Source organism: Ischnura elegans, chromosome 1 (assembly GCF_921293095.1).
Source record: "Ischnura elegans chromosome 1, ioIscEleg1.1, whole genome shotgun sequence".
In the NCBI taxonomy this organism is placed as follows: Eukaryota; Metazoa; Arthropoda; class Insecta; order Odonata; family Coenagrionidae; genus Ischnura; species Ischnura elegans.
The window spans coordinates 163,349,865-163,375,057 of NC_060246.1; the positions used below are offsets into that span (position 1 = coordinate 163,349,865).

A 25,193-nucleotide genomic window follows, 5' to 3' on the forward strand; every position below is an offset into this window, starting at 1 on the left:
TCCTTTCTTCAAAGTTAAATACACTCATACGGATCCTCTCGGGGTTCAGGCCTACGCACAGCATTGAAAATTCCTCTGAGCTAGCAAAAAGTCTTTCAGCAATCCCCCCCCCCCACCAAATGGAAAACTGGTATCATTTGATGTTTCCAACCTTTTTACCTCCGGTCCTGCCAAAGAAGCTATAGGTCTAATTCTAGATTGGCTCAGAAAATCATCCGTCAATGACGACCTATTGAGTGACTTCAAAAAACAATTATCAGTGTGCATGGACCAAAATTATTTTCAATTCAAAACCACAGCCTTTCTACGGGCTCTCCTCTCTCGCCTATCCTGGCTGATATCTTTATGGATAACCTGAAAAGTTAACTGTTCAACTCTCATCACCCTCTTTTAAAAAATGTGTTGACTGTTAAAATAAAAGTTTGTGGAATAGTACTGAGTTTTGTTTCACCATGAACATTTTATCATTCCACCAAGTAACGCCCAAATCAGTTGATTTTATTTATTAAAGTCCTTTATAGTTCGGGAAAAAGGAATTCCCATATCTATCCGTTCAGCAAATTATCTCTCTTAATGTACCACTTCTGTATAGGACCTAGAATTTTATGGGATAATAATATATAATGATAATAAGATAATGTTCTCTGAGTCACTCTTAAAGATATCCATTCTCAATTGTTCAAGCAATCTAAGCCTAGCGCGCAGCCTCTGAGTCTAGTGGTTCCTGGCCTAATTCGCTTAACATCTGGGTAATGCTGTCTGTACGCCCTAAGCAGTTTTTGACGAAAATTGCTTGTGCAGATTATATTCTTCAGAGGTAAATTTTGCCCTATTCACAAATAATAAGTGTCGCAGAAGTATCTGATTATATGTCTTACAAAAATGTCAAAGTTTTGTATGTCCTTGCTATTTGCCTAAGAAAGCTTGCATTTCTAATCACAAATTTCTCTGCTGCCAGCTTCAATCAATATGTTAGAAGTGAATGGTGTGCTTATAATTTAGGTAATTAATCTCTAACTTAGTTTTGAAACAAAGGGTCTCTCTTGAAGGTATTGATCATTTTTCCCCTTTTCACCTGTTTAAATGCATAAATATGATCTTTCATGACTTAGTGGGAAATAAGTCCTTGTAGGAAAAATGGGTACAATGGCTGTATCTCGATGGTGTAATCTTGAATGTCCACTTCATTAACAAAGCACCTATTTTGCATTCTGCTTAGGGATGGAAGGAAAATCCGGTGGAATTTGACTCACTCTTCAATCGCAGTACGCTGACACTGGCATGGGGAAGCCCTGACATTTTACCTATGTTTTCCAAAGGTATGTAATGTATTTGTTTATTAATTCATTTTACTACCAATATGTCACATTAAATGATGCAGCCTGTAGACCACCTCAGATGTTTTTCCAACTCTTCTCTGATTTGTTAATCATAGCCTTTTGTTTTTCATTCTCCACTGCATTTCTTCTTGTTTTTTTTCCTTCAAAGCTGTATCTGGTGTCCCGAGGGGTCACATCTGGGACCATTTCTATGTATGATTTTTATAAATGGTGTAGGAATGGTAATTTAACCTATTAGCTATTCATACCAGTCATCTGAAAGAGAAATTATTTGTAATCCATTGTTTGCAAATGATTTAATCATTTTGAAAATATTTTTATTTCCCTGTTAAAGCTTTACATTTTTTTTTTTAGTTACCAAGAGGTTCTTTTTTTTGAGATTTTCTATATTTCCACATTGCATGGGCTGTATGTATATTAAGACCCTCTGATAATCTTAAACCTCTTAGACCTTGCCAAGTGGGGCATCTTTTGTGACAATGATTCATTGTATTATTGTGATTTTTATGTATATTAATTTTAAAGTCCATACCTTAAATTCACTCAAGGAATAGGTGCCCATTATTCAATTGCCAAGACCAAAATGATTTTTAATGCATTTTCTCTTACATGGGAAAAAGAGGCACTATTTTATTCAGTTTATCTGAGTACAGTAAACTCTTGATTTTACGAAGTCAGTGGGACCGGAAAATCGGCACTTCGTAAAATCGAGTTTCGTAAATTCAAACCTTTTTCATAAGTCACGAAAAAATGTTCGCTTTTGTTTCTTCCGCCGTTTTTTGTCTTTAGTGGTCTTATTTAATTGTTTTCGGTGGTTATTCTCGGTATAATTCATAGAAAAGGGTTTTTGTTATCGAGTAAGGTATGTGAAAAATCGTTAAATAATTATACCACCATAAAATTCCCACATCTTGGTCATACTTCAACATCAACGATCGCTTAAGAAATTCCCGACCAGTTTAGAAAACGTAATCAAATAATGAATTGCAAAGTTTATTATAAGAATTTAATGTTCTAAATTTGTGGTTAGGAGCGAATAACAACTATTAAGTTCGCGTAAGATAGATATTTGTTTCCAGCACCCACGGAATGTTAGCGGCAGCCGGCCTAACCATAGTAACCTCTATGGGCCTAACCGCCATTTATGTCGCCCTCTATCGCTCAGTGACGAGAAAAAAAAAGAAAAACGAGGGCCTCCACCCGTTTCCAAAATAACCTTCGTAAGTTAATATTTCGAGTTACTCTGTATATTCAGTTGAATGTGCCATCTTTTCCATTGGTTATTTTTGTTGAGATTCAGTTACGATTCTAAATTTCGTAGGATATGATTATCTTCTGGCAAATATTTGAAGTAAATTCTGTTTGAGCTCTCCGTCCGGATACTGTGCTCCATCATCTTCGCAGACGTTGCTACGAAAGACTTTATTCTTCATCCGGACCAAATTCTTCATACCGGGTGTGAAGTGCTATGTTCATATAGTATTTCTCTCTCTTCTTTTATGCCGACAGGAGCAAGGTTCCAACCGGAAAACGACAGGAGAAACATCTTCCATTATCGGAGAAATAAAGAGGGAAACGTTATTATCCGCATTGATTGTTTTTCTACAAGAGATGTTTCATCATTTCTCAACGTGTGTGAAGTATTGGTTCACTTGCGTGAATTCCCAAAAATGACACGCAAAAACCTGTACATTCACCTCATTTACTTTTCGTGTCCCTTTCTCCTCCGTATTGAAAGTTATGCAAAGAATCGTTGACGTAGAGAAAAGATTTTCTTAGCTTTAGCACTAAAAATAGTCGCGCAATAATCGTAAATAAATATAGTGAGGAAAGAGCAAAGAAAATAATTTCAATTGAAACGTCAGCAGAGAAGAAGAGAGAGAATTATAAGCGCGGCACCATTTCCCTGATAGTGGAAGATACTTCTTCAGCCTCTCTCCTGTTAATAACTTACCCCCGTTGCAGGTAAAGATGAACCATGCCCTTCTCCACAATCGGGGAACGTTCCCAGTGGGTGGGGTGAATAAGAGTGGGATGGGGATTGCCTGAGGAAAGAAGTGTGGTCAGCACAAAGGAGTGGTGAACACAGGTGAAGGGGGCAGGAGAAAGAAGGGTGGGGAAATGGCCTTCAGCTCTGCCTCAGTCTACGTTTGGGGGCCGTATTTTTTGCGACGCACTCGACCTCTGTCACCTTAGGGGGGAGGGAGTGAATGGGAAATGCTGGGGAGCGAGGGGGTTGGGATGCGTAAGATGGGTGTCAGCAAGATCAGCAGAAGGTCGCGGGAGGAAGTAAACAAAGACTTTGGAAAAAAAGATCTCTCGGCATGGGAAAAGGGGGAGACGCGCGAGAAGAAAGTTCACGGTTAGAAGTGCGTCTTCATTACGAGTAGACTGAAAAATAAGTTGGTGGTTAATAGAGCCCAATACTTAAGATATTTAAGTTGTTTATTCAGGAAGGCTATTATATACACGAAAAGATACTACTTAAATATCAATTATTTTTTTCCTTTTTGCCCTTCTCCATCGCGCTTCCACCATGGTTTCTCACTTGCATAAATGGGAATGAAATTGGGGACCTAACTCGTTAGCCAGATCAATATATCTTAATGTTTGGAGGGCAGCGGGTACTTCTTTTTTATTTGGTGAAATTACTTCACTTTCATCTTCGTCGTCACTGCTATTATGACTAGTCCCGGCCACTGCTTCTTCCGACGCATGTACCGGCGTCCCATTGTCGCAAGCCCGGAGATCATCGTCAAGGGCAATATAATCGTTTGATGTTGCGCGCTGTGCTCTTCCTGCTTTTTCCAAGAATTTTTCAAAATCATCTTTTAAGCCTCTAATCTCCTCCGCGATTTTATCCGCTGCTGCTTCCTGAATGTATAACGTAACGAATCAACCATAGCCGTGATATTATAGCAGTAGAATTACTAGTAGGCTAGTGGTATCTATTACCAACCTCGAGAACATCCTCATGATGCGCTATAAAAGGGAATCCGGCCGATTTCCATCAATTTGCGATTGTAGTGGAGGAAATCAAGTACGTCTTTGAACCGTGTTTCTGCGACGAAAAATGACAATTTTATTAACTTGGCCATTTTAGCAAAGTTAACAAAGTCGTTATTCCTCATCGCAGAAACACGGTTCAGAGACGTACTTGAATGCCTGATAGGCAGGAGTGCGATGCAAACAATTATTTTTGATGATGGCATTGATTGATAGATTTTCAAAATGCAGTCAGAGCGGTCACTTTTGGGTAGAAAGGCTCGGAGGGTCGAAGAGAGGGACCAGCGAGGGTGAGCTCGTCGAGGAAAGGGTCCCGGATTAGGGACCCTTCGAAGTGCTTCGGCGAAAAGTAGTCAAGTAGTCTTCGAAGTACGTTTACAGCAGCCTGCCTTGCGAACGTACCAGGTACGTTCACAGCAGTGCAAAGGGTTAATTAGGAGTGTACGAAGTACCCCGCTCGACCTTCCTGACATGTTAAACTACGAAGTAAATAGTAAATAGGGGCATTATATCAGTCGCGATATTTTAATTAAGTCCTACTTCCCCTAAATTCCCACCGTGAGGTTTTAGGTGAACCCTTTCTCTCCAAAGTTGCACTATCATTTACGATTTCACACTTTTGATGAACCACAGTTGGAAGCGCTGAATTTTTTTAGCTACTTACGCCGGCGTAACTAGTTTTGTTGACAAATATTTCGCCATAGTTCGTAAAAACGAATGCCTTTTGCTCCTGGGGACCGATCCGAGGTTCGTAAATTCGAAACATTTCGTATAATCGAAACTTCGTATAATCGAATAGCACCATGTATTTACCATAGGCTTTTCGCCGGGACCGCACTATCACTTCGTATAATCGAAAACTTCGTAAAATCCTGCTTCGTATAATCGAGAGTTTACTGTATATGTATATATCTGTCCTCACTTTCACGTCTATTTAAAGAACACAATTCATTGTTACACGATTTCGATGGTGGTTCTAAGTTTGGTACGGAATGCCATTTCCAAAAATATATGATGGTGCCCAGATCTCGAATCCATGACCCTAGTCTGAGGCTTTGTTTGATTAATTTTTTTGCAATTTTTCACGAATTTTGCAAAATAACTTCAATAATTTTGATTGTGATGTTAGGTATAAGTTTTCAGAAGAGGTCTCCAGTCTTGTTTCTTGAATATAATCAATTTATTGTTAGAAAATTAAGTAAACTTAAATGTTTATTTTCATAAATAGAAGATATAAATAAACAAGAATCAAAAATTAGGTTTCAATGGAAATATTTGTGCAGTAATCATTCCATAAATTTCCAATAATTTTGATTTTTAATGTGAAAAACTGATTCCTTTGCAATAATTTCCTTTAAATTTGAAAAATATCATTTCTAGTTTTCTTTACCTTCGGCAGGTTGCTGTAAAAAAAAACAGATTTGGAGTTTCCTAGCACATAATAGCAAAAAATCCTAATTTTTTATTTCTCCTGAGTTATTGATTTATTAGTTAACCTTTTCGCGCCGAGCTTCTTCGCGGGAAGTTGCTTTTGGTTCTACGAAGGGTTTGAGATTTTCTTTTTCGCCCCGTACGGAGTTTTTTTTCGGCTCGGGACTGACCAGGTAGTCGCTTCCTCCCCTTAATGACCTTTCCTATTGGGGATAATCCTCGACCCTTTTCCCCGAGATCAGCCCATCCCGGCGTACTTTTGCGGTCAGTTAATTGTTACCAGTGCAATTTTAATTTTTTTAAATTGTTACTGTTGCATTAAATGTCAGTTCATCAATGTATTCCTTTCATTTTGCAATGCCTGTAGAACTTTTAAACGACGTTCTACGGTTATTTTTGGGGTTTTCAGCAAAACGGCATTATAACATAGACCAACAAATACTTTAAAGGGAATGAAATCTTTCAATGTACCTAGCCTACTTCTAGGTATTTACGATTTATGATATTAACATAATTTAGATCTATGATGCCAAAATCCACACTCCTCATTTGCGTCTGCTCTACAGTTCCCTGAAAACATGAGAATGATACATTTAGAATTTTTTTAGAAGAATATTTTCCCGAAAAATTCTCATAAAACTACTTGAATCATACAAATTTGTTGTTTGAAATGGCTAAATATTATTTTAAAGCAAATTTGCTTGTATAAATATATGAAAAAAATGAAAAAAAAATCCTTGCAGGAGGAGGAAGGGGAATGCATACAGAACATTTACGGTTAAATTTGAATACACGCCAAGAAAATTTTGAAAAGAAAATGAGCTTTTCCGAGAAGAGTGAGGTTATCATCTTCCACGTACATATTTCCGTAGGAGAATACTTACACCAATATACTCTTGGGTCTTCCAGTTGGAGGATGATAAGTTTTCCCTAGAAAACATTAATGCGCTAATGTGTCCCGAAATAAGCCCGTGAGGGGCACAAAGCAGACCACCTGGATCCTGACCAGAGAAGCAAGATATGAGAGTAATTACCTGGGTGGTGCAGTTCTCTTTCATTCATGGTATGGGCTGCATCGCACAGCAGGGTTCCAGAGAAACCATCCCTGGTATAGGTAGCGGAATGCGTACAGATAGTTAACGGCTAAATTTGAATACACGCCCAGAAAGTTTTGAAAAGAAAATGAGCTATTCCGAGAAGAGTGAGGTTAACACCTTCCACGTACATACTTCAGTAGGAGAATACTTACACCAATATACTCTTGGGTCTTCCAGTTGGAGGATAATAAGTTTTACCAAGAAAACATTAATGCGCTAATGTGTCCCGAACTAACTCTGTGAGGTGCAACCTGACCAGAGATCCAAGATATGAGAGTAAATACCTGGGTAGAGCAGTTGTCTTTCTTGCAATGGTATGGAATGCTTCTCACAACATGTGTCTACGTAAAACATTCCTTATCATACATTATCGTACATTAAATTTACGAATTTTTAGAATATGCATTAATCAGTATTTATAGCGAAATTCGTTTATTTTGTATTCAAATGTTGGTAAGAGGTTATTAAAAATAGTCGCTGTAATTTTGGCTCACGACAAAGAACTGAGAGAATCATATTTTATTACATTACGAGGGCTTTTTTTCATAGAAGTTAAATTGAATATTCTATCGAATTTCACCGCAAATGTACATCTAGAATGTAGCTAACAAAATAACGTATATTTTTAGATGTAAATCATTACAATATCGCTCCTACAAACTTGCTAGTGAGTTATAAAAATAACAATTAAACATCTAACCGTAGCGTCTCCAAAAATTGTTCTAGGTGATGATCAACTCCGTTAATATGAACACTAGAATTCCGTTTAAAATTTGGAACCAATCAGCAGAACATACAGAATGTAATTCCTCGCATTGATTTTCAATAAATGCAACATGAACGTTTTTAGTTATTTTAACTTATAAACAAATAAGTGACCATGAGCACCTTCCTCGAGTGGGTCACTAAGTGCCGGGATGGGCCGAGATAATCCCCACGCGGACAATAGGAAAGGGTCGGACCTCTCACGCCGAGAGACCCTAATGGCGGTTGGGACCCACTTGGCATGCTTGACCGCGAAATCGTGAAAACACGGCCTTTGGCCTTTTGCTTCGAAAACGTCAAGCCGTGATAATCCGGCCTTCCTTCTTTAGCATCAGAAAATTCAGGCCGTGAAATCACGCCCTGCGTAGGGAAGAGGTTAAATAACCCTTTTATGGTGTTGCTGTGATATAGTGTTAATAACTGTGTGGTCCCTTAAGTCATGTCATGACCAAGTCATACAGTAGTCGCTCTCTTATTTCAATGGCATCACTTGGTCAGTCTTTCAACTTGGATATCTGGTTGGAGTCATGACTTTTGCCTTTCACCTTGGGGTGCCTGTGCCTTGCGTTAATTTTGCGCATCCTGAGGCACGTATCTGAAAGAGTCCTTTTGTGTTTCTGTGTTGTAGCATGTGGGGAGCGCATGTTGACGGAGATGTACCGTCCGGAGGACCAGGACTTCTCTGGGACCAACAAGAGCACATCGTGGCTGGACGAGTGGGTGTTTCAGAGGTTCGAGGCGTTTGTGGCGCGCCTGCGGCTGCGCAGCGATGGTGACTCCCGCCTCTGGCACCGTATGCACGGTGACGGTGTCGTTTTCTTCTTCCACTTGCTGGCCTCAGACACTGCAGGACACACCTTCAAGCCCCACTCGTGGTAAGGTTCCATTCTCCACTCACTGAGGGCAAGGGAAGAGCGACCACTGAATTGAAAAGTGCCTTCTGTGGCTTCTTTGTCCCACACTTGCATTTGTCCCATGCTTACTCCTCCCTCCAGGGGCACAGCTAGGAATTAAGGCTAGGGGGGGTTTCAGGCGCAACTATTACTGGGGGGCTTGGGACATTGCATGCCCGCAAGGGTAAGCGGGAAGTGCGGAGGCCCTCCACCGGAAAAAATTAAGATAAACGGTTCAAAATGGTGATTTTTACAGCCTTCTGAGGGATATTTTATTAAACCTCACACTATTCTATAAGCAATATTAATCCAATTAAGTAAAATAGATTTAACTTAAAAATTTATATAAGCTCTGGGGGAGTTTTATCCCCCAAAACCCCCCCCTCGCTGCGCCACTGCCTCCCTCCACCCTTTCCCATGAAGAGTTTCTTGCTTTGAGCCATGGATCGAATTTGAACTTATCGACAGCATATAGGGGGAGCACGGTAGCCTAGTGGCATGGTAGAGCTCTTAGTTGATGATCAAGGGATCACAGGCTTCAAATCCTGAGTGAAGCCTTAGGACTCACCCAAGCAAAAGTGGGAGGTGGCCCATGTGAGGGAATGTGTGAAATACCTGCAGCGTGTACTGGGGCGAGCTCTACTCTCACCTATCCTAACCAACCTTCACCGTGACTTAGATATCGTCATAGACAGTGTATATTGGAGGGCATTCCATTTGTTGTTGTGTTGGTGCTCAGGTGCCACCCATTTATGAAATTAGCAGACTGTTGTCCGCTGCCAACTATGCGATCAAATTGATGAGAGCTCTCATTGCATGGAAGAAACTTTTTATTCATCAAATTGAAACAAATGTGATTACAAATGAAAAAGGATTTGCATGATGACTAAGCTGAGGACATTATCGTAAAAAGCCTATTTTTTCTTCCACTCAGGATACCAATTTTATCTAATATATAAAATTCTCTTGTCATTGTTTTTGTAGCCAAACTACTCCGAAACAGCTGGACCGATTCCTAAGAAATTTTGTGTTATATCGAGTAGATCTCAGAATAGGATGTAAATTATTTTTCATTATTCCGCAGGGCCCTGAATCATTTCCATTAGAAATACATGTAAAGTTCGTCTATGTATCACCTATCCATAAGCAGATATTGCCTGTTTAAGAGCCTAAAATGAAATTTATTTCTCAACATCACCATACCATATTTCTCCGAATGTAGTCCCCCTCTGAATATAGTCCCCCCCCCCCCCTAATTTTGAGGCTTCAGTTTCGGGAAAAGTTTAAAAAATGCGTTTGAATATAGTCCCCCCCTTTACTTTTACAATGGACATTTTTGGAACAAAAGGGGGGACTATATTCAGGCATATACAGTAATTCTCTTTTTTTTATGTTTTGCTCCTGAACTAACTTGAATGAGTGGTGAAGTTGATCGTTATTGGGAGAACAGAGCACAAATGTTAAATGTTATCTTCTGAAGAGGAAAAAGTCAATGGGGAAATGAAGACTTTGGTTTGGGGTCGGGGAATTTGAGTTTGGGATTCTTGTATTAGCAGCCCTGAATGATGTTCTCTTCTGTTACTTGATGGCAGGGAATATGAGAATAACGTGAGGCTGATTGATGAAGGAGTGAGCAGAGTGGCGCATCTCGTGGAAGACTTCTTTGGCAATGACGGGCAGACGGCGTATCTGCTCACTTCTGACCACGGAATGACCGACTGGGGTGTGTATCCATTCCATGTTTAGCAAGAATTAACGTCCTTTAATTGCATATGTGTATGTACCTTCATAGTGCTTCCCTGGTCCTTTTTTATGGTGATGATGATTATTATTTTTGAAGTGAAATAAGTTTTGTGCAATTAATTTTATTCTTTGAAGTAACTTTTGAAATAGATATTTAAATTCTTGGGGTGCGATTGTCAGTGTAATAAGTACAGCAGTGGGATGGTGAAGTAGGTTATTGTGGTTAATCACCCCTGAAATGAGTAATCAAGGGATTGCCAGTTGAAACTGAGCAGTAGGATCAAGGAAAATTTTTCATTTCCTTTTGCAAGTCACTATGAAACATATGTTGATTACTGTTACTCCATATAATTTACGTTTATTTTATCCAAGGAAAGGGGTGGGCAATGGGCATAGAAGTGATCTATTTTGAAGACCAAATTTTTTCCATGCAAGGGAGAGAGTTTAAAATTTTGGGGAAGTTCAGGCAGAATTTGAAAGCAATTACATATATAACGACAGGGATTGCATCATTTGAAGTTCAGGTTCTCCAGCAGCAATAAACAGAAGCTAAGTATATGCTTTGTGGACCTCCCTTTTGAGTTGCCTACATGAAAACTCTTGCTTCTTCTCTGAATTAGTTATGGGATCCGGTGCAGAAAGACTTAATCCGCAAACTGAATAAAATACAAAGAAAGGCTGTGCGGTTCATCAAAAACTGCTACGGGCATACAAGCAGCGTTACCCAGATGTTAAGCGAATTAAGCTGGGAGCCACTGGAGACTCAGAGGCTCTGTGCTAGGCATAGATTGCTTGAACAATTGAGAATGGATATCTTTAAGAGCGACACAGAGAATATATTATTAGAGCCCCACTATATTTCCAGGTCTGACAGAAGCGATAAATCAAGAGAGATATTTTGCCGAACGGATAGATGTGCGAATTCCTTTTACCCGAACCACAAAGGACTTTAATAAATGCTGTTTGTAATTTCATTGGAGCATTTCCTTGTATGTGCAAATGGCTGGTATCCTAACACCCCCTGCCACATGCCTTTTAGGCTGCTTGCGGGGTAGTATGTAGATGTAGATGAATAGATAATAATTGATTGATGTGATGATGGGACACACTCATTCGTTCAGTAGAGTCAGGTGCAAAGGGTGGGATTGTGGTGATACACTTGTGAGGGATGGGAACCAAGTCTGAGAATTTAAATTCCATGAGAGGGGGAGAAGAGGAGGAGGAGAAATGAAAGGAGGAGGCACTGGCCCGATGGCTCCATCGTCAATGTTAACGGTTTGGGATGGTAGCATCCCGATGCTTCATTGAGGTGATGCTGACTACCACTAGCAAAACGATACTAGCTATCCCTAGAGAAATGGAAGATTAATCCATGGATTTTTTCTTGGTAATTCATTCATGCTGTTGCTCATATCTGTTTGCCAGAGTGTGTGGAGGTGTATGAGGTTTGTTCACAAAGTAATAGGAATTTTACTTTTATGAGAATAATAATCATTTATTCATCTACATAAATGTTGTCGCCTTCAAAATGGTCCACACTAGATATTATATTATGCTTACAATTAGTGTTATGCCAGTGCTTCTTCAGTTCCTCAAAACACTTATCAAAATTCATGAACAAACAACTAAGCATGAGCCGAAAATCATTGAGCTCATAAAAACATGTCTAACCTTAGTAGCTTTTGACATACTTTAGGGGCATGACAATGACAATCGAACTCGCAAGTTACTTGTGTGAATGCAAAAATTTAGTTCTCACAGTATTTTCTGAACACACATCTTCTCTGACCCAAAATTAAGGTTAACCGAGGATAATGCCAATGAATTTTCGATGTGATAAGCTGAAAAAGTAGGTTTCATATCAAAAAAGAGAAAAATATGGGTATGCATGTACTATTTTTTAAACTCTACAAGAAAATAAAATTGGTGAATGAGGGAGGCTATTTACATTGGATGTACATATATGCACTTGGGCATGTCTTGCGTTGTTGCAGGCTCCCATGGTGCAGGGGACTCATCGGAGACGCAGACTCCACTGTTGGCGTGGGGCGCTGGCGTTCCCTCTCCCATCCCCTCAGAGAGCACCGCTTGTGTCGCCTCTCAGCGCCACGACCTGCCCAAAGTGGATGACAGTGGATGGGATTTGCCTGTCGGTGTGTGTCGCCATGATGCTTGGCAGGCCGACATCGCTCCAACGATGGCAACGCTTATTGGGGTGCCAATCCCCGTCAACTCGGTCGTAAGTCACCAATCAAAGATTCTTCCAAGTAGAAATGCACTTGCTTAGCATCTGCTAATGCCTCTCCCAGCTGTGCCCATTGCATCCCACGATGCCTCATCCCCATGTGCTCATTAGAAGAGGTTGTTGTCCCCACATTGGATGGAGTAGGGGAGTTTCCTTCATCTAATAAAACGAAAGGCATTGATTGCGATTCATTACCCACTTAGTGTATTCATAATATACAGACTGCTTGGTTTTAGAAATCCCAGTTTAAATGAATGCCAATAGTCAATTTTAACAGCATTTGAAAAAGGCCATATTGGCGTCCATGCGATGCCACTCCACACGACGTCACAGGTACCTAGTTTCTATGCGAGTAGATATGAGTTTTACATGGTCTGAGATTACCAATGCATGCATGAGGTACAGAGCTCAGGGAAACATGTCTTAATAATCACGTATTAAAACTGCCGATGGTCGGAAAGTTTCCTTCGTTTGATAGGTTAATAATAATTCTTATTTAAGCCAAGCGCTACCTGCTAGCAGCCAGCATATATCCTCGCCAAAAGGTCACCTCACACGGCGACAGCAGGAACCAGAACGATGTCACACGGAGTTTTCCCAGCATTCATACTTAGCCGTCGCGTTTTCGTGCGCTTGCAAATTTTCCCTTTTCATTAAATCACGAAATATAGATATCGTCATTTAAAAATCTTATGGCGTGAAATGCGTTTTCCATGAGAAATAATCTTTCGATTTAGGCAGTAAAGAAATAATAGGAAACCACCCTATTGCTTTGCATCGAACGGGTGGCTTTGTACTAACATGAATGCAAAGTTATTTACACCTGGGGCAAAATTTGCTGTGAAATACTGATGCAAGTGGTAGCTCCTGACTGGCAATCAGAAGATCCATGTTCAAACCCCAGCTTATGCCAAATGATTTCCTTTTGTGGAAGAATTCACCCTTCGATGTAGGTGATTTAAAGTAATCTCCATTCTTTTTCACCTTCAATCTTAGTTTTTGATTACTGCAATCAGATTAAAATAGCAGCTGAGAATTGAGAAACTCAGTGTGGAATTTTGCAGTGTGTGGTGGTTAATTGATAAACCTTGTGGCAAATTGACATTAATCATAATGAATAATGGTGTCTTTACTATTTAGACTTTCATTTGTGCCGGAGGGCTTGGGCATATCTTATTGTAATTGGTATTAAATCCTCAAATATGTTTTCTTTTGCCCTCGGACATTAAAGTAGCCATTTAATTGGATGTACTCATGTTCCATCAAGAATTAATTTACCCAAAAGAATGTAATCATTGCTGCTGATTAGTATTTTTGATCTGCTTGGTCAGGCTTGTGATGAATATTGTCCGAGCCGTGATTATGCACCCTTATTAGTAGGGACTCTTGAGAAATTGTTGACCGAATGAAGAATGTGTAAGTGGTGGCTGTCATCTTCCTTGCCTCATTTCCTTTCCCATCCAAACTCAGCGATAACTCCTTTCCTTTCGGTTCCCACGATCCCTCACCACCCAACCCTGACAGGAAGTGCTTGCACGGCCACGTAAGGTGAGACATCTTTTTTAAGAATGTGATCCTGCTATCCACCCGAGCGAATAACAAAAAAACGCTTACCAGAGGGAGACGACAGTACGCTGGGCAGTCGACGTGAGTATTCAAATGAAGCAAGAATGAAGTGTGATTGTTGCCGACATGAGTTTTTCTGTGCAATTTTCCTGATGAATCTCCAGGTGACGACGACGAGAGTGTCTTGGCGACCTACAAATGGGTTTCTTTATTTTTCAAACTTCATATATCACCATCGATAATAAAATGAAATTAGTGAGTTATTCCCTTCCTCTTAGAGGATTCTGCATTTCCTGCTGATGCTAAAACACTGGTGAGGCAATTGATCAAGGTTATCTGGTGAGCATAGCAATGGCTCATGAATTGAAGTGCATTGCATCGTACTCTTTCTATCTCCGCAGGGGTCGCTGCTCCGCCCCTACCTTGACCTGGACCCAAGGCAGATGGCGCAGGCAGCGTTCACGAATGCGCGCCAGATGCTGGAGCAGCACGCTCACCGTAGGGCGGCCATGGAGTCGCCTCAGGGCGTTGCGTGGGCCTTGTACCAGCCGTTTGCACCACTCCCGCCACATGCCGAAGGTGCCTGGGTGACGGCCATCTCGGAGTTCATTGATGCGCACGAGTATGACAGAGCGGCAAGTGAAATCATTCCCCTCTCATTTCGAAACTCGCTCTCTCAGCTGGTGTGCTCAGTCCATTGTGATTCGATAGTAAATTTATGGCAACTCACCTCTCCCAGTGACCTCTCAAGTTTATTCTCCATGTGTACCCATGATAGTGGAACTCTTGGTCGTGGAATTATTCTTTTCATTGCTCAAAAAATGTCTCGTTTTCTGTGGAATATATTTTTTGCTTTAGACATTCTGATTAGGTGTATTTTAGTTGGTCAAGTTCACTCTTAGTTGCATAGTTTGTAGCCGCAACCCCTATCTGCTATTTACAGTGGAACCTCGATAAAACGACACCCCACGGTGCACCAATAAACACTCGCTATAGCGAATTGTCGCTTCACCGGAGGTGGAGCAAATAATAGCCAATATACCTCATATTACTCCTTTATTTTTATTTTCTCGCTTGGACGTGTTTGGTGTTTTTTTGGCCATGTTGTGTTCCATCAAATGCTTTCTATTCATGCAACTCATGGACATGCGGGTATGCTCACGACTGCTTTCTGCCGCCCGAGGAACAAAAGAAGATCAAGCATTCGCGAATGCTAATGCCACAATATTTTCACCAAAATTAACTACTTATTTATCGAACGACAGTTTACCACATAAATTTGAGACTGAGCACTCCATTAACTTCATTTCTAACAGATCGCTAGCAATTACAGAGATTAAGGAGTCTTGGTGTAAGTTTTTCCGGCGGTGAAACCCTCGCTATGGCGAGAGCCAACACCAAAAGGGCCTCGTAAAAACGAAATTTTAACATGCTTATTGTAGGATCAATTGACGGTGCATCGGCTATCTCTCGTAATAGCGGGGGTCTCGCTATAGCTCGTACTCGCTTTAACGAGGTTCCACTGTATAAGGTTTACCTATATAAACTCCATGATTAATTAAGATCCTTATTTTTGGGTTTACCCGCGTCACAAATTAAAATTCCAACAGTTTCGTCCCCGCTGCTCGAGACTTCATCATAAGAGTGAACACCTAATTTAGTGCTGCCACCTGGATTCCCTTCCAGATGCGAATAGATTGCAGCAAAGGTTAAAATGAGGGTATTGAAGGATAAATCATTATTTCATTATACTATGTGTCCCGTTGTATTAAAATGTAATTATTGTTATTATGTGATCTCGAATGGGTCGTGTCCCAGCAGATTGCCAAGAGTGACGAGCTGTTTGCGCTGGCCTCTTTGGGAGTGGACTACCACCACCGCTACCACAAGACGCTTCTCCTCTGGGCCATCTCCCTTGCATTTGTCGGGTGGATCCTCCTCCTATTGTTGCTCACCTCCACGAGCGAAGAGAAGAAGGGCGTCGAAAGCGGGCATGCCTTTGAGGCGTGGGTGGACGTCCCTGCTCTGACCCTCTCCGCCTTGGTGTCCCTCTATTTGTCGGGTGAGTCGATCCTCGCCATTCTTCTCGTTGCACTCTCGTCAACCTCTTCATTCCTCACTCGTGTATTGCCACGAATGAAAGTCAAATTCACTGACTGGGCAAAGTTTACACTTCTATCAAAGCATGTGTGAATTGAGATGTGCATTATTTGATTAATTTACAATTGATATTTCTCTGTTGTAATTTGTTTTTACTTATTTTTTTATAGTTAATGTTGCTTAAGTGGAAAAATTCCATGGTTAGAGCTATAATTTTCTCAAGAACTGATGTGAACTATGTATTAGTAGACAGTGATTCTTCTGTGTTTCCTTCCGTGTTTATCATTTATATTAGTATTTTTCTTGATTTGATTTTGTGAAGCAATATTGTCTCTTTCTTGAATCATGCTGTTTCCAAATAAGATAAAATGTGGTATAGTTATGGGTTACATATTTAGCAAAGACGGTCGGAATACTAGGCATGCATTTTCCTGTGAAATTTGTTGTTGAGTTGTTATCTCTCAGTTATAAAATAAAAATATATTCATTGTTAATGATGCTTAATACCTTTTCAATTTATTTCAGTTATCTATTCCAATAATGAAATCATTAGATGTGGTAAAAAGTTGTGTGATGGAGCAAAAGTGGAGCGTATCCAAAATTTGGTTGTGTATGTACCTATGCTTCATGTCATGGCATGCTGCTGACTTCTTTCCCGTGTCTGAGTGTGGCATCAGTCAACCAATTTCTTTAAAAATAGTATTTACTTTAATTTTCATCAATTATTAATTGGATATTGAGGCAATGATATCTGGAAAAACAAATGAAAAAAAATCAGTCATCTGCTAACCATTAGAAAGAAAATGATGCATTATATAGGTACCTGACATGCTATTTAAATCTTGAACTTTTCATAAGTTGATGGTTTAGTAAAGAGTTTCGGCTAATTGACTCATTTTATTCAGTTAAAAATTGGCTATTGAGGGAAGGAATCGGTACAAAAATCGGTTTACACTTGAGGTGGCACAGTTCTCTCTAGCACAGCATTCTGCTGGCACCTCTCTTCTATTTCTGCCTCTCGCGGTGGCTTCTCCGCTGGTCTTATATACGCTGGATATACTGCTTTGGGTTCGATGCGCCAGCCTCGCCGCATTGACCGGCCTCGCCTGGTTGACCGCGTTGATCAGCGTCGGTGCGTTTTACTTCCTGTTTGACTCGCCACACTGCGAGATATACTCTCCCTCAATGAGGGGGGTCACCCTGAATGTGTTAATGAATATCAACTCTCATGACATCATCAGATCAAGAAATGAGGGTGACAATGCTCACTTAAAAAAAAATTTAATCATGTATGAGAACGGCTGGATTTTGAAGATTCGTTTTCTTCATGTAAATCATCTCTTTCTCTTCCTCGTTGGAATTCAAAGCTATTGAATTTTGTAAAGTTCCCTGAAAATAATTTTTTTTGGGCTGACCTGAGTCGAATGACTTAGTTACATCAAGTTGTGAAACCCAGGTCATGCTTATTGTAAAATATTTTCAGTGAACCTTACAAAGTTTTATCCTTTTAAATTCCAATATGGAAAGGTTTCATACAATTAAGCCTGAAGTTATCTGTTATTTTCTTTTCCATTTCAGTTTGAGTTCTTTTTTAAGTATGCATTTTGATATTGGATCTAGGCGCCTCATCATTCCACCTGTGATTGATTACACATGTGGCTATTTTGATTCCCTTTCAGTGTTTGCGTGTCCCCTTCAGTACTATGTGTACTGTGTGCTGCCCATATCGTTGTGGTGGGTTTTGTTGAGGGCAGCAAGGCGTCGCATTGGCTGGAGGTGCGCCCAAATGCATTTTCCGAGTGTGCTTTCATCATGCTGCTTTGTGGCTCTGTACCTGGGTGGAGTGGAAATTCTGGTGAGGAATCACTAGTCTTGTGTCTTTCATTGTGCAAATTTTGTGAATCATCACTGAACAACCATTTAAGTCTCCCTCAGTCAAAATGGGAATAGAATCGCTGCTGACCAGCTCATCCTCCTTAGAGCATCCTTTGGACATTACAGATGAGTGGAGATGGCTTCAGTTTTTCTACTTGCCTTGTGTTTTTTTTGCACTTCTCTTCAGTTTTTCGAATTTTAGATGGAATATCATTATCAGAAGGTAATGATTACATACATACCTTTGTTATCTGCTCCGGGGTAGTCTTTGCAGTCCCACACCAGGCTCTTAAATCTCTGCTCCCCTAAAATTTACTCTGTTTAAATGTTTTGTCTCGTATCATTATTTTCATGAATCTTATTTGGATGTGGTTTATTGATTAGGATTTACATTAAGTTTAGTTCTGTGTGGAAATACTGTAGCCATTCTCCTCTTTTACGTATGTTTTGAAGTGCTATTTTTCTGTTGCTTTTTTCACTTTTGGCCTTCGCCAATGACTGTTTTCCAATCACCTGAAATAGTAATAAGAATTCCTTCACCTCCTCCTCTTTTGTACTCATAGAAGTCTGATCTACTCCTCTGTTTTGTGGTGAATTAAAGCCATTCAAACCTGCCCCACTTGGATAGCCACTTGTAATAGTCGCTCTTCTTCACCACAGCTATCCTGTCATTACTCTTCAGGATGCTGTTTCTTAATAAGTTCAACTGTTTCAGTTAGACATGGCAGTACATCTTTAAGATGAATTATGTAAAAACACGAGATTACTCATTAGCCATTACTTGTTTCAACACTTAGCCTCATCATTAGATCAAATCAATAATGAGTTCCAGCAGAGCTGAGTAGCTGTTTTATCCACCTTACAGCATGGAAGTTATCATTTATTCCCTCATTTCCCATCGTTGCTTTCCCAACACTGCACCCATATTTCCTCCACTACCTCGGCTGTGGCATGTGGCCTCATACTCAGCTGTGACGGAACTCATTAACCTGATGATGATGCAATTCATTGAAATACTTAGTACATAGTAGCTTTTGCTTCTAAATGGAGTGCTCTGTACAAAAAGGTTTGTTTGATTCAATCCACTTGGGTGGTGAGTCTGGAGATCCCAACTTTTCAGGAGTTGTGTGTTGCATTGCTTGCAGGTGCTGTCGTTCTTCCACCGCTGGCTGCTTTCCCTCGGTATGGGCGTGCTGGCCTTGCAGCCACTTTTGCGCACGACAGCCAAGGCACGTGGTGCGGCCCTTTACTGGGTGCTCTCGTGTGCCCTGCTGGCCATATTCCCGTTCATGCCTGTTGTCGGCAAGGAAGGAGACACCGCCCTCGTGTGAGTGGAGCGCTTTCAAACCAGTTCAGATCTCTCATGCATAATGTGTTGCCTAAAGAAAAATATTCCCTTTCAAATTGGCGTGTATGGAAAAGTTTTGCCTATGGAGATGCACAAAATGTTCCTAAACTATGAAAGTAAGTACAGAATAATTTTCAGATGCAATTGGATGGAAGCATAGGCAAATCTAGGGGGGGTGGGGCACGTGCCCCCCCCTGACCCTTAAAAAATATGTAAGATTTTTTATACAGTCCCATTGTCTTTGCGTTCGTTTTGTATTACGAGGTATCCTTGTGCCCCCACCCAGAACAAAATCCTGGATACGGCCTTGCTTGTGAAATTCTGGATCCCCCCCCTGAAAGAAATCCTGGATCTTCTCCCGAATGGAAGTACATATGTAGATACATTAGGAAAGAGTGCCATGTGAGATGGAAAGTGCATTAATTTTTTTCTCCTCTTCATGGAAAACCCTGGAAACTTGATCCTTTTCTATCATGTGCATTTATAAATGTTATGTATTTTTTTAATATATTTATTTTAAATGTATGCATGGCAATGCATTGCATTGGATTCTGACCCTGTAACTACCTAAAATGTAGTCCAACACATGTCAAATGGACTCATGCATGTTGCCAATGCTTCTGGCTAAGTAAATGGAAAATTGTATAATTGAAAAATTACCAAATTATTGTTATATGTGGCTGGATGTGAACTGTGTGCATATGTATTCGGTCAGAAGGGGACTGGATGTGATCTAATGTATTGCCCCTAATTTGTATAGCTGGCCCTAAAAATTTCGAGGCCAATTCTATTACTCTATTCTACCTTAAAAAATATTTTTATCATTGAAATATTAGTTTTCAAGGTTGTTTCTTCTTCGAATAATATTATGCATTTTAATTTGTAATAATTTGGACAAGTCTTCTAACCTGAACTTTGACAGACCACCCAAACACTTTATGGGTGTGTGCATAGTCAAGTGGTGATGGAAAAATGTTGGCCAAAACAGATTTTTTAAGCAATCGATTTTTAACAGAAATGAAAAGGTCAACTCTTCAACTAAAATCAAACTTAGAACCAAATGATTAAGTAATCTTAGATATTAAGGATTCTTTTTTAAAAGAATAGTTCGTACAAAAGCATGTTTGTTATTCATTCGAAAAAGACTCAAAATACACGTTTGAGTGGTATTAAAAAAATCTACTAAGAACACTTGCTTGAAGTATTAGAAGTAAAAATTTACAAATTATCGCACATTAAAGTTTGGGTTGGAACTGTGTGGCTTTACTAACATTTTTAAGTAAGAAAAACTGATTGAGATGCTTTCTTGATGAACAAGGGCTTGCTTACTGAATTCTACTGGCCTTCAAGAAAAGTCTTTCACACGGAACAGATAACGTTATCACACTCAGCACTCTGATAGCGAAACGATACACCCTTTATCTCCTCCCAGGCTTTCAGAGGATTCGGGTTGATTTTCCTATCGATGACACTTATGACACGGTTTGTCACTTCCGCTTCCCCCTCTAGTCAGTGTGCAGAAGTGGTGTAGGTGACTGCTTGCTACATGATGGAAATGAAACAAAATTGATCAAGATCAAAGTTGAAAAATTGAGTTTGAATCGAACCTCGTAGATCATGGCTGGATCTTGATTTCCTCGATCTTTGACCATCCAAACTGGATTTTTGATTTTAATCGAAATCGATTTTTCCATCACCGACCAAAGTGACAAAATGATGGAAATATTTTCAACGTCTCCCGCATCCACTGCTTCCAAGGCATTTTGTGTAAAAATTGCTGGCAGGATTTTCTTGATGACCCTGATGATTTTCCCTCTTCCCCCTTCAAAGTATTCAAAATGCGTTCATTCCAGTATTTCTGTTAGAAGGCCTCTAATGCTTTAGGTATGTGTACGTGATCTGACATTGGGCATTTCTTTATTCTAGGGTGTCATGCTGGAATCTTCAGATCATGTCCTCACCCCCTAAATTATGAATTTTGTGGGATAATGAATGAATAAATGCATATAACTCTCTGTTTCTGTTAGCCTCTTCACCCTATCTATGATAGGCCATGATAGTATCCATGATTGTTATTGTTCCTGCAACTGTTTTAGTAGCAACAGCAGTGTACTGCACTCCATTAATTTTATGATTGTGTCTCGCACAGCGTGTCGGCTTGCCTCCTGTTTGCGGGCGTGGCAGTATTGGTGGCACTACTGGCTGCTGGCTCCATGCAGTGGTCCCTTTGCATTCGGGCTGGCGTTGCGCTGCCCCTGGCTGCTTGGAGCATTGCGCGAGCAGACCAGAGCTTTGTGGAGAACCAAGGACTGCCCCTTGCGTGCCAGGCACTCTCTTGGGTCCTCTCTGGTGCGTTGGTTGTCTTGTGTCACTCCTCCTCCCATGTCTCTGCCCATTTGCGTCATTTCATGTTGTCCTTGTTTCGCGCCATTTTGACCAAAGGGAATAGGTTGGATATCTTTGAGCAATAAGAAATCGCTCATTAGTTCATTATGTTAAGCATTGATGTACTTTTTTTAAACAATAGAACCAAAGTCCTCCTGAATCCAAAGATCACTTTCTCCCGTACTGTCATGCTGCCATCACTACCAATACGTACATATATCCTTTTCATGCGAAAGATCCACAGAGAAAAAAATCATCCGCCTTGACCGGGATTCAAACCCTGATCCCCCAATTTCCAGTCGAGTGCTTTAGCCAGTTAAGTTACTGAGGCGTCATTCTTCCCTGTGGATATTTTTGGACACTACCGGACTAGGTGTTACTTGACTGCTGAGCATATGATGCCACAACCAGTCAGTTTGGACTGCTTGTGGCATCATATACTGACTGACTGAGAAGCCGTCCAAACTGACTGCTTGTGGCATCATATGCTCAGCAGTCAAGTAACACCTAGTCCGGTAGTGTCCAAAAATATCCACAGGGAAGAATGACGCCTCAGTAACTTAACTGGCTAAAGCACTCAACCGGAAATCGGGGGATCTGGGTTCGAATCCCGGTCAAGGCGGATGATTTTTTCTCTGTGGATCTTTCGCATGATTGTGCATTGCGGGTGACTTGCGTATAAGTTATCACCGTGGCTAGTCCCAGTATACTTTAAAAACTTAAAAAAAAAATAAAAAAAACATATATCCTTTACCATTCTTCATCCTGCACACAGGTATTAATTCAACAAGGAAAGTAACAGGAATGGTATTCTGTTCACCCAAATTAAGGTTCAGCCTTTTGAGTTTTAGAGGGAGCCTTGAGGAGAGTTATTAATTTACTAAAACATCAGCATCACTCTTAAAAGTGATATTCAGGTGTTGACCAAACCTCCACGCTGCACGCAGAATGCTCTAACAGTGCAGCATAAGCAGCTGACTCGATGTGCTTATCACTGGTCAAAGAAAAAAGTGAGTTTTGTGATGCGCTGTAGTGTTATTTCTCAGTGCGATACAACATGTTGCTGTTCTCTCTTTGGCAGTGTTGTCGTTGGCATGGATTTTGATTGGGCGGCACACGCAGTTCGAGGAACACACGCCTGTGCGGCAGATGACTCTGCGCCTGACGAGCGTGTTTGCGTCTCTTGCCGTGCCTTACCTGCTGCTCTCAGTGCGCCATGAGGGGTTCTTCCTGCTGGTGCTGGCAATGTGCGCCCACGCCTGGCTCACCGTGGAGCACTCCTTTGCGCAAGGGCCAAGCAGCGTGGCGTGGGACAACGTCAGAATATCGTACACTTTTGTATCCTTTTCTCATCGCAGGTGATACAATGAACAATGTGCCTGGATGAAGCTGCATTGGCATGGCAAAGCTGACCTCCAATTGGTAGCTGCTCAAAAATAATGTCCCACCGCTGTAATCAACTCGCAAAGTGTTTCTGCCTTATGCCAATGAATGTTATTTAGTGACATTAGGAAAGCATAATTCTACGGAATGTAAATTTATATCCATGAATTTTCTGTAGACTCATGGGAAATGCTAACGAATGGCTGGTTGGCAAACAATATAGTCGCATTTATTGTGGCTGTAAACCAGGATGAGGAAGAATGAGGGCACATTGCGTAGAACTCTGGGGGTTTGTTAATTTTCATAAATCAAATGTAATCATATGCACACCCATGTGTGTAGATATAATATAAATTAATAAGTGAAATAATAGAAATTACTTAGTGTAATGCATAAAAATTTCCAATTTCGGCCGACATGTTATTGTCACAGTTCATAAAGTACTCCATCATATCACATGATGTCAACTGCAGGCAGATTATCTGACTCATCAGGAACTTATCCTCATCCATACTGGCAAATCAGTTGGTGGTAATAGTAATTAATATTTATATCTTGGTTGAAACGCCTGAAGAATACTTATAAAAAAATGAAAATTAGTTGAGTTACAGCACTAAACCACAGTAAAAACTCAGATGACTCAATGAACTCCAATGCCTCCCAGAACACGTAGCAAACAGAACAAAATCGGAACCCAACGGCCGTTAAGATGCACCCATCTTCCAAAATGGCTCATGTAGAAGCTGTGTTTCAAATTATGCTGTTTCTTTGATACACATCAGCTCAAAATAAGGGGGGGGGAATATATTCTGACGTTATTTATGGAACGATGTTTGTTAAGTGTATAATGTGCAGGTTGAAGTGGCTGTCAAAAAACCTTGCAACTTCCTCAGTTATCGAAACCAACATTTGGGTTGAAACTCTTGAGTGAGTGGGCCTCTTCCAGACGATGAGCATTTTCCTTTTACGTGGTTGCCTTTATTCTGCGTCTGACCTGGTAAGCCAAAAGTATTGGCTGTGCCATTTTTGTCTGATTTCATTCCTTAACCTCACGTGCAGGTGTTCCTCATCGTGACGTCGTTCTTCGGCACTGGCAATGTGGCGAGCGTCAACTCCTTTGATCCGGCTTGGGTGCGTCGCTTCCTCTCTGTGTTCTCTCCCCACGTCATGGGGGCGCTCATTCTCAGCAAGACGTGCATCCCGTTCCTTGTGGTTGCTTGCGCCCTCAGAGCCGTCACTCTCGTACGCAAAGTGAGTCCCCACCATCACCTTGCAATGATTCAAGAAATCCTTATTTGGCTGCTTCAATTGTCCCCTGGCATATCATCGCATTCAATTTACTCTTATTGCTAACAACTTTCATTCATGAGCTATGCTGAGTTTTTAGGAGATGTTTTTCTATGCTACATTGTTTGCCACTTGTATCGACTTGTGAAATAAATTCCATTCTCCATTCCAGGCTTGCCTTTGTGGTTTTTATTTGGTATTGTGTTTGTAAAAAGCAGTAACTTCAGCATTTCAGTAGAAATATTATCTTGATTATGAAGCAGTAATTTTCTAAAACCTGATTTGATTGAATAAAATGTAATGTTTAAACTTGAAAAGTTTAGATTTTCGTGCAAGGCCCTTTTCAGCTCTTGCTGACTGGATGTTATGCCTTGTTGTGTGGCAAAAGCTATGCCACCACAAAAATTTTGCTTTTTGATACTGTCATTGCGACTGAATTCAATGAAAGTGTTGTAAAATGAATGTGAGTCAGTTGTCATGACGTCTGCCCACAACAAACTTTCAAAAACCAAGAAAAGAGTTTGCGTTTCACTGCATTGGTTTAACAAGGTTCTTATGCAGTGTTCTGTGCAAAGTGGCATTAGTTTCGAGGAAAACGATTTTGACAACATGCTGTTATTGTATTGATGACACATTCAGTGCAAAATTTTGTATAGTTAGAAAACTATGAAGTCCTCTTATGGTATTTCTCCGAATATAGTCCCCCTCTGAATATAGTCTCCCTCTGAA

The 25,193-nt window shown here is 40.5% G+C and overlaps 1 protein-coding gene across 4 annotated transcripts in view; it reads left to right on the top strand.

The window, feature by feature from the left end:
* Positions 1-25,193, top strand: part of LOC124172970 (GPI ethanolamine phosphate transferase 1) — a 29,232-nt gene that overhangs the window by 3,007 nt on the left and 1,032 nt on the right. For all 4 annotated transcript variants that reach the window (XM_046552502.1, XM_046552523.1, XM_046552510.1 and 1 more), the window contains 11 exons: positions 1,220-1,319; positions 8,268-8,514; positions 10,125-10,255; positions 12,270-12,514; positions 14,488-14,721; positions 15,908-16,148; positions 17,866-18,041; positions 19,207-19,388; positions 21,559-21,758; positions 22,876-23,132; positions 24,237-24,428. In XM_046552502.1, coding sequence (XP_046408458.1) covers positions 1,220-1,319; positions 8,268-8,514; positions 10,125-10,255; positions 12,270-12,514; positions 14,488-14,721; positions 15,908-16,148; positions 17,866-18,041; positions 19,207-19,388; positions 21,559-21,758; positions 22,876-23,132; positions 24,237-24,428 — 2,205 coding nt within the window. The remainder of the gene's footprint in view (positions 1-1,219; positions 1,320-8,267; positions 8,515-10,124; positions 10,256-12,269; positions 12,515-14,487; positions 14,722-15,907; positions 16,149-17,865; positions 18,042-19,206; positions 19,389-21,558; positions 21,759-22,875; positions 23,133-24,236; positions 24,429-25,193) is intronic.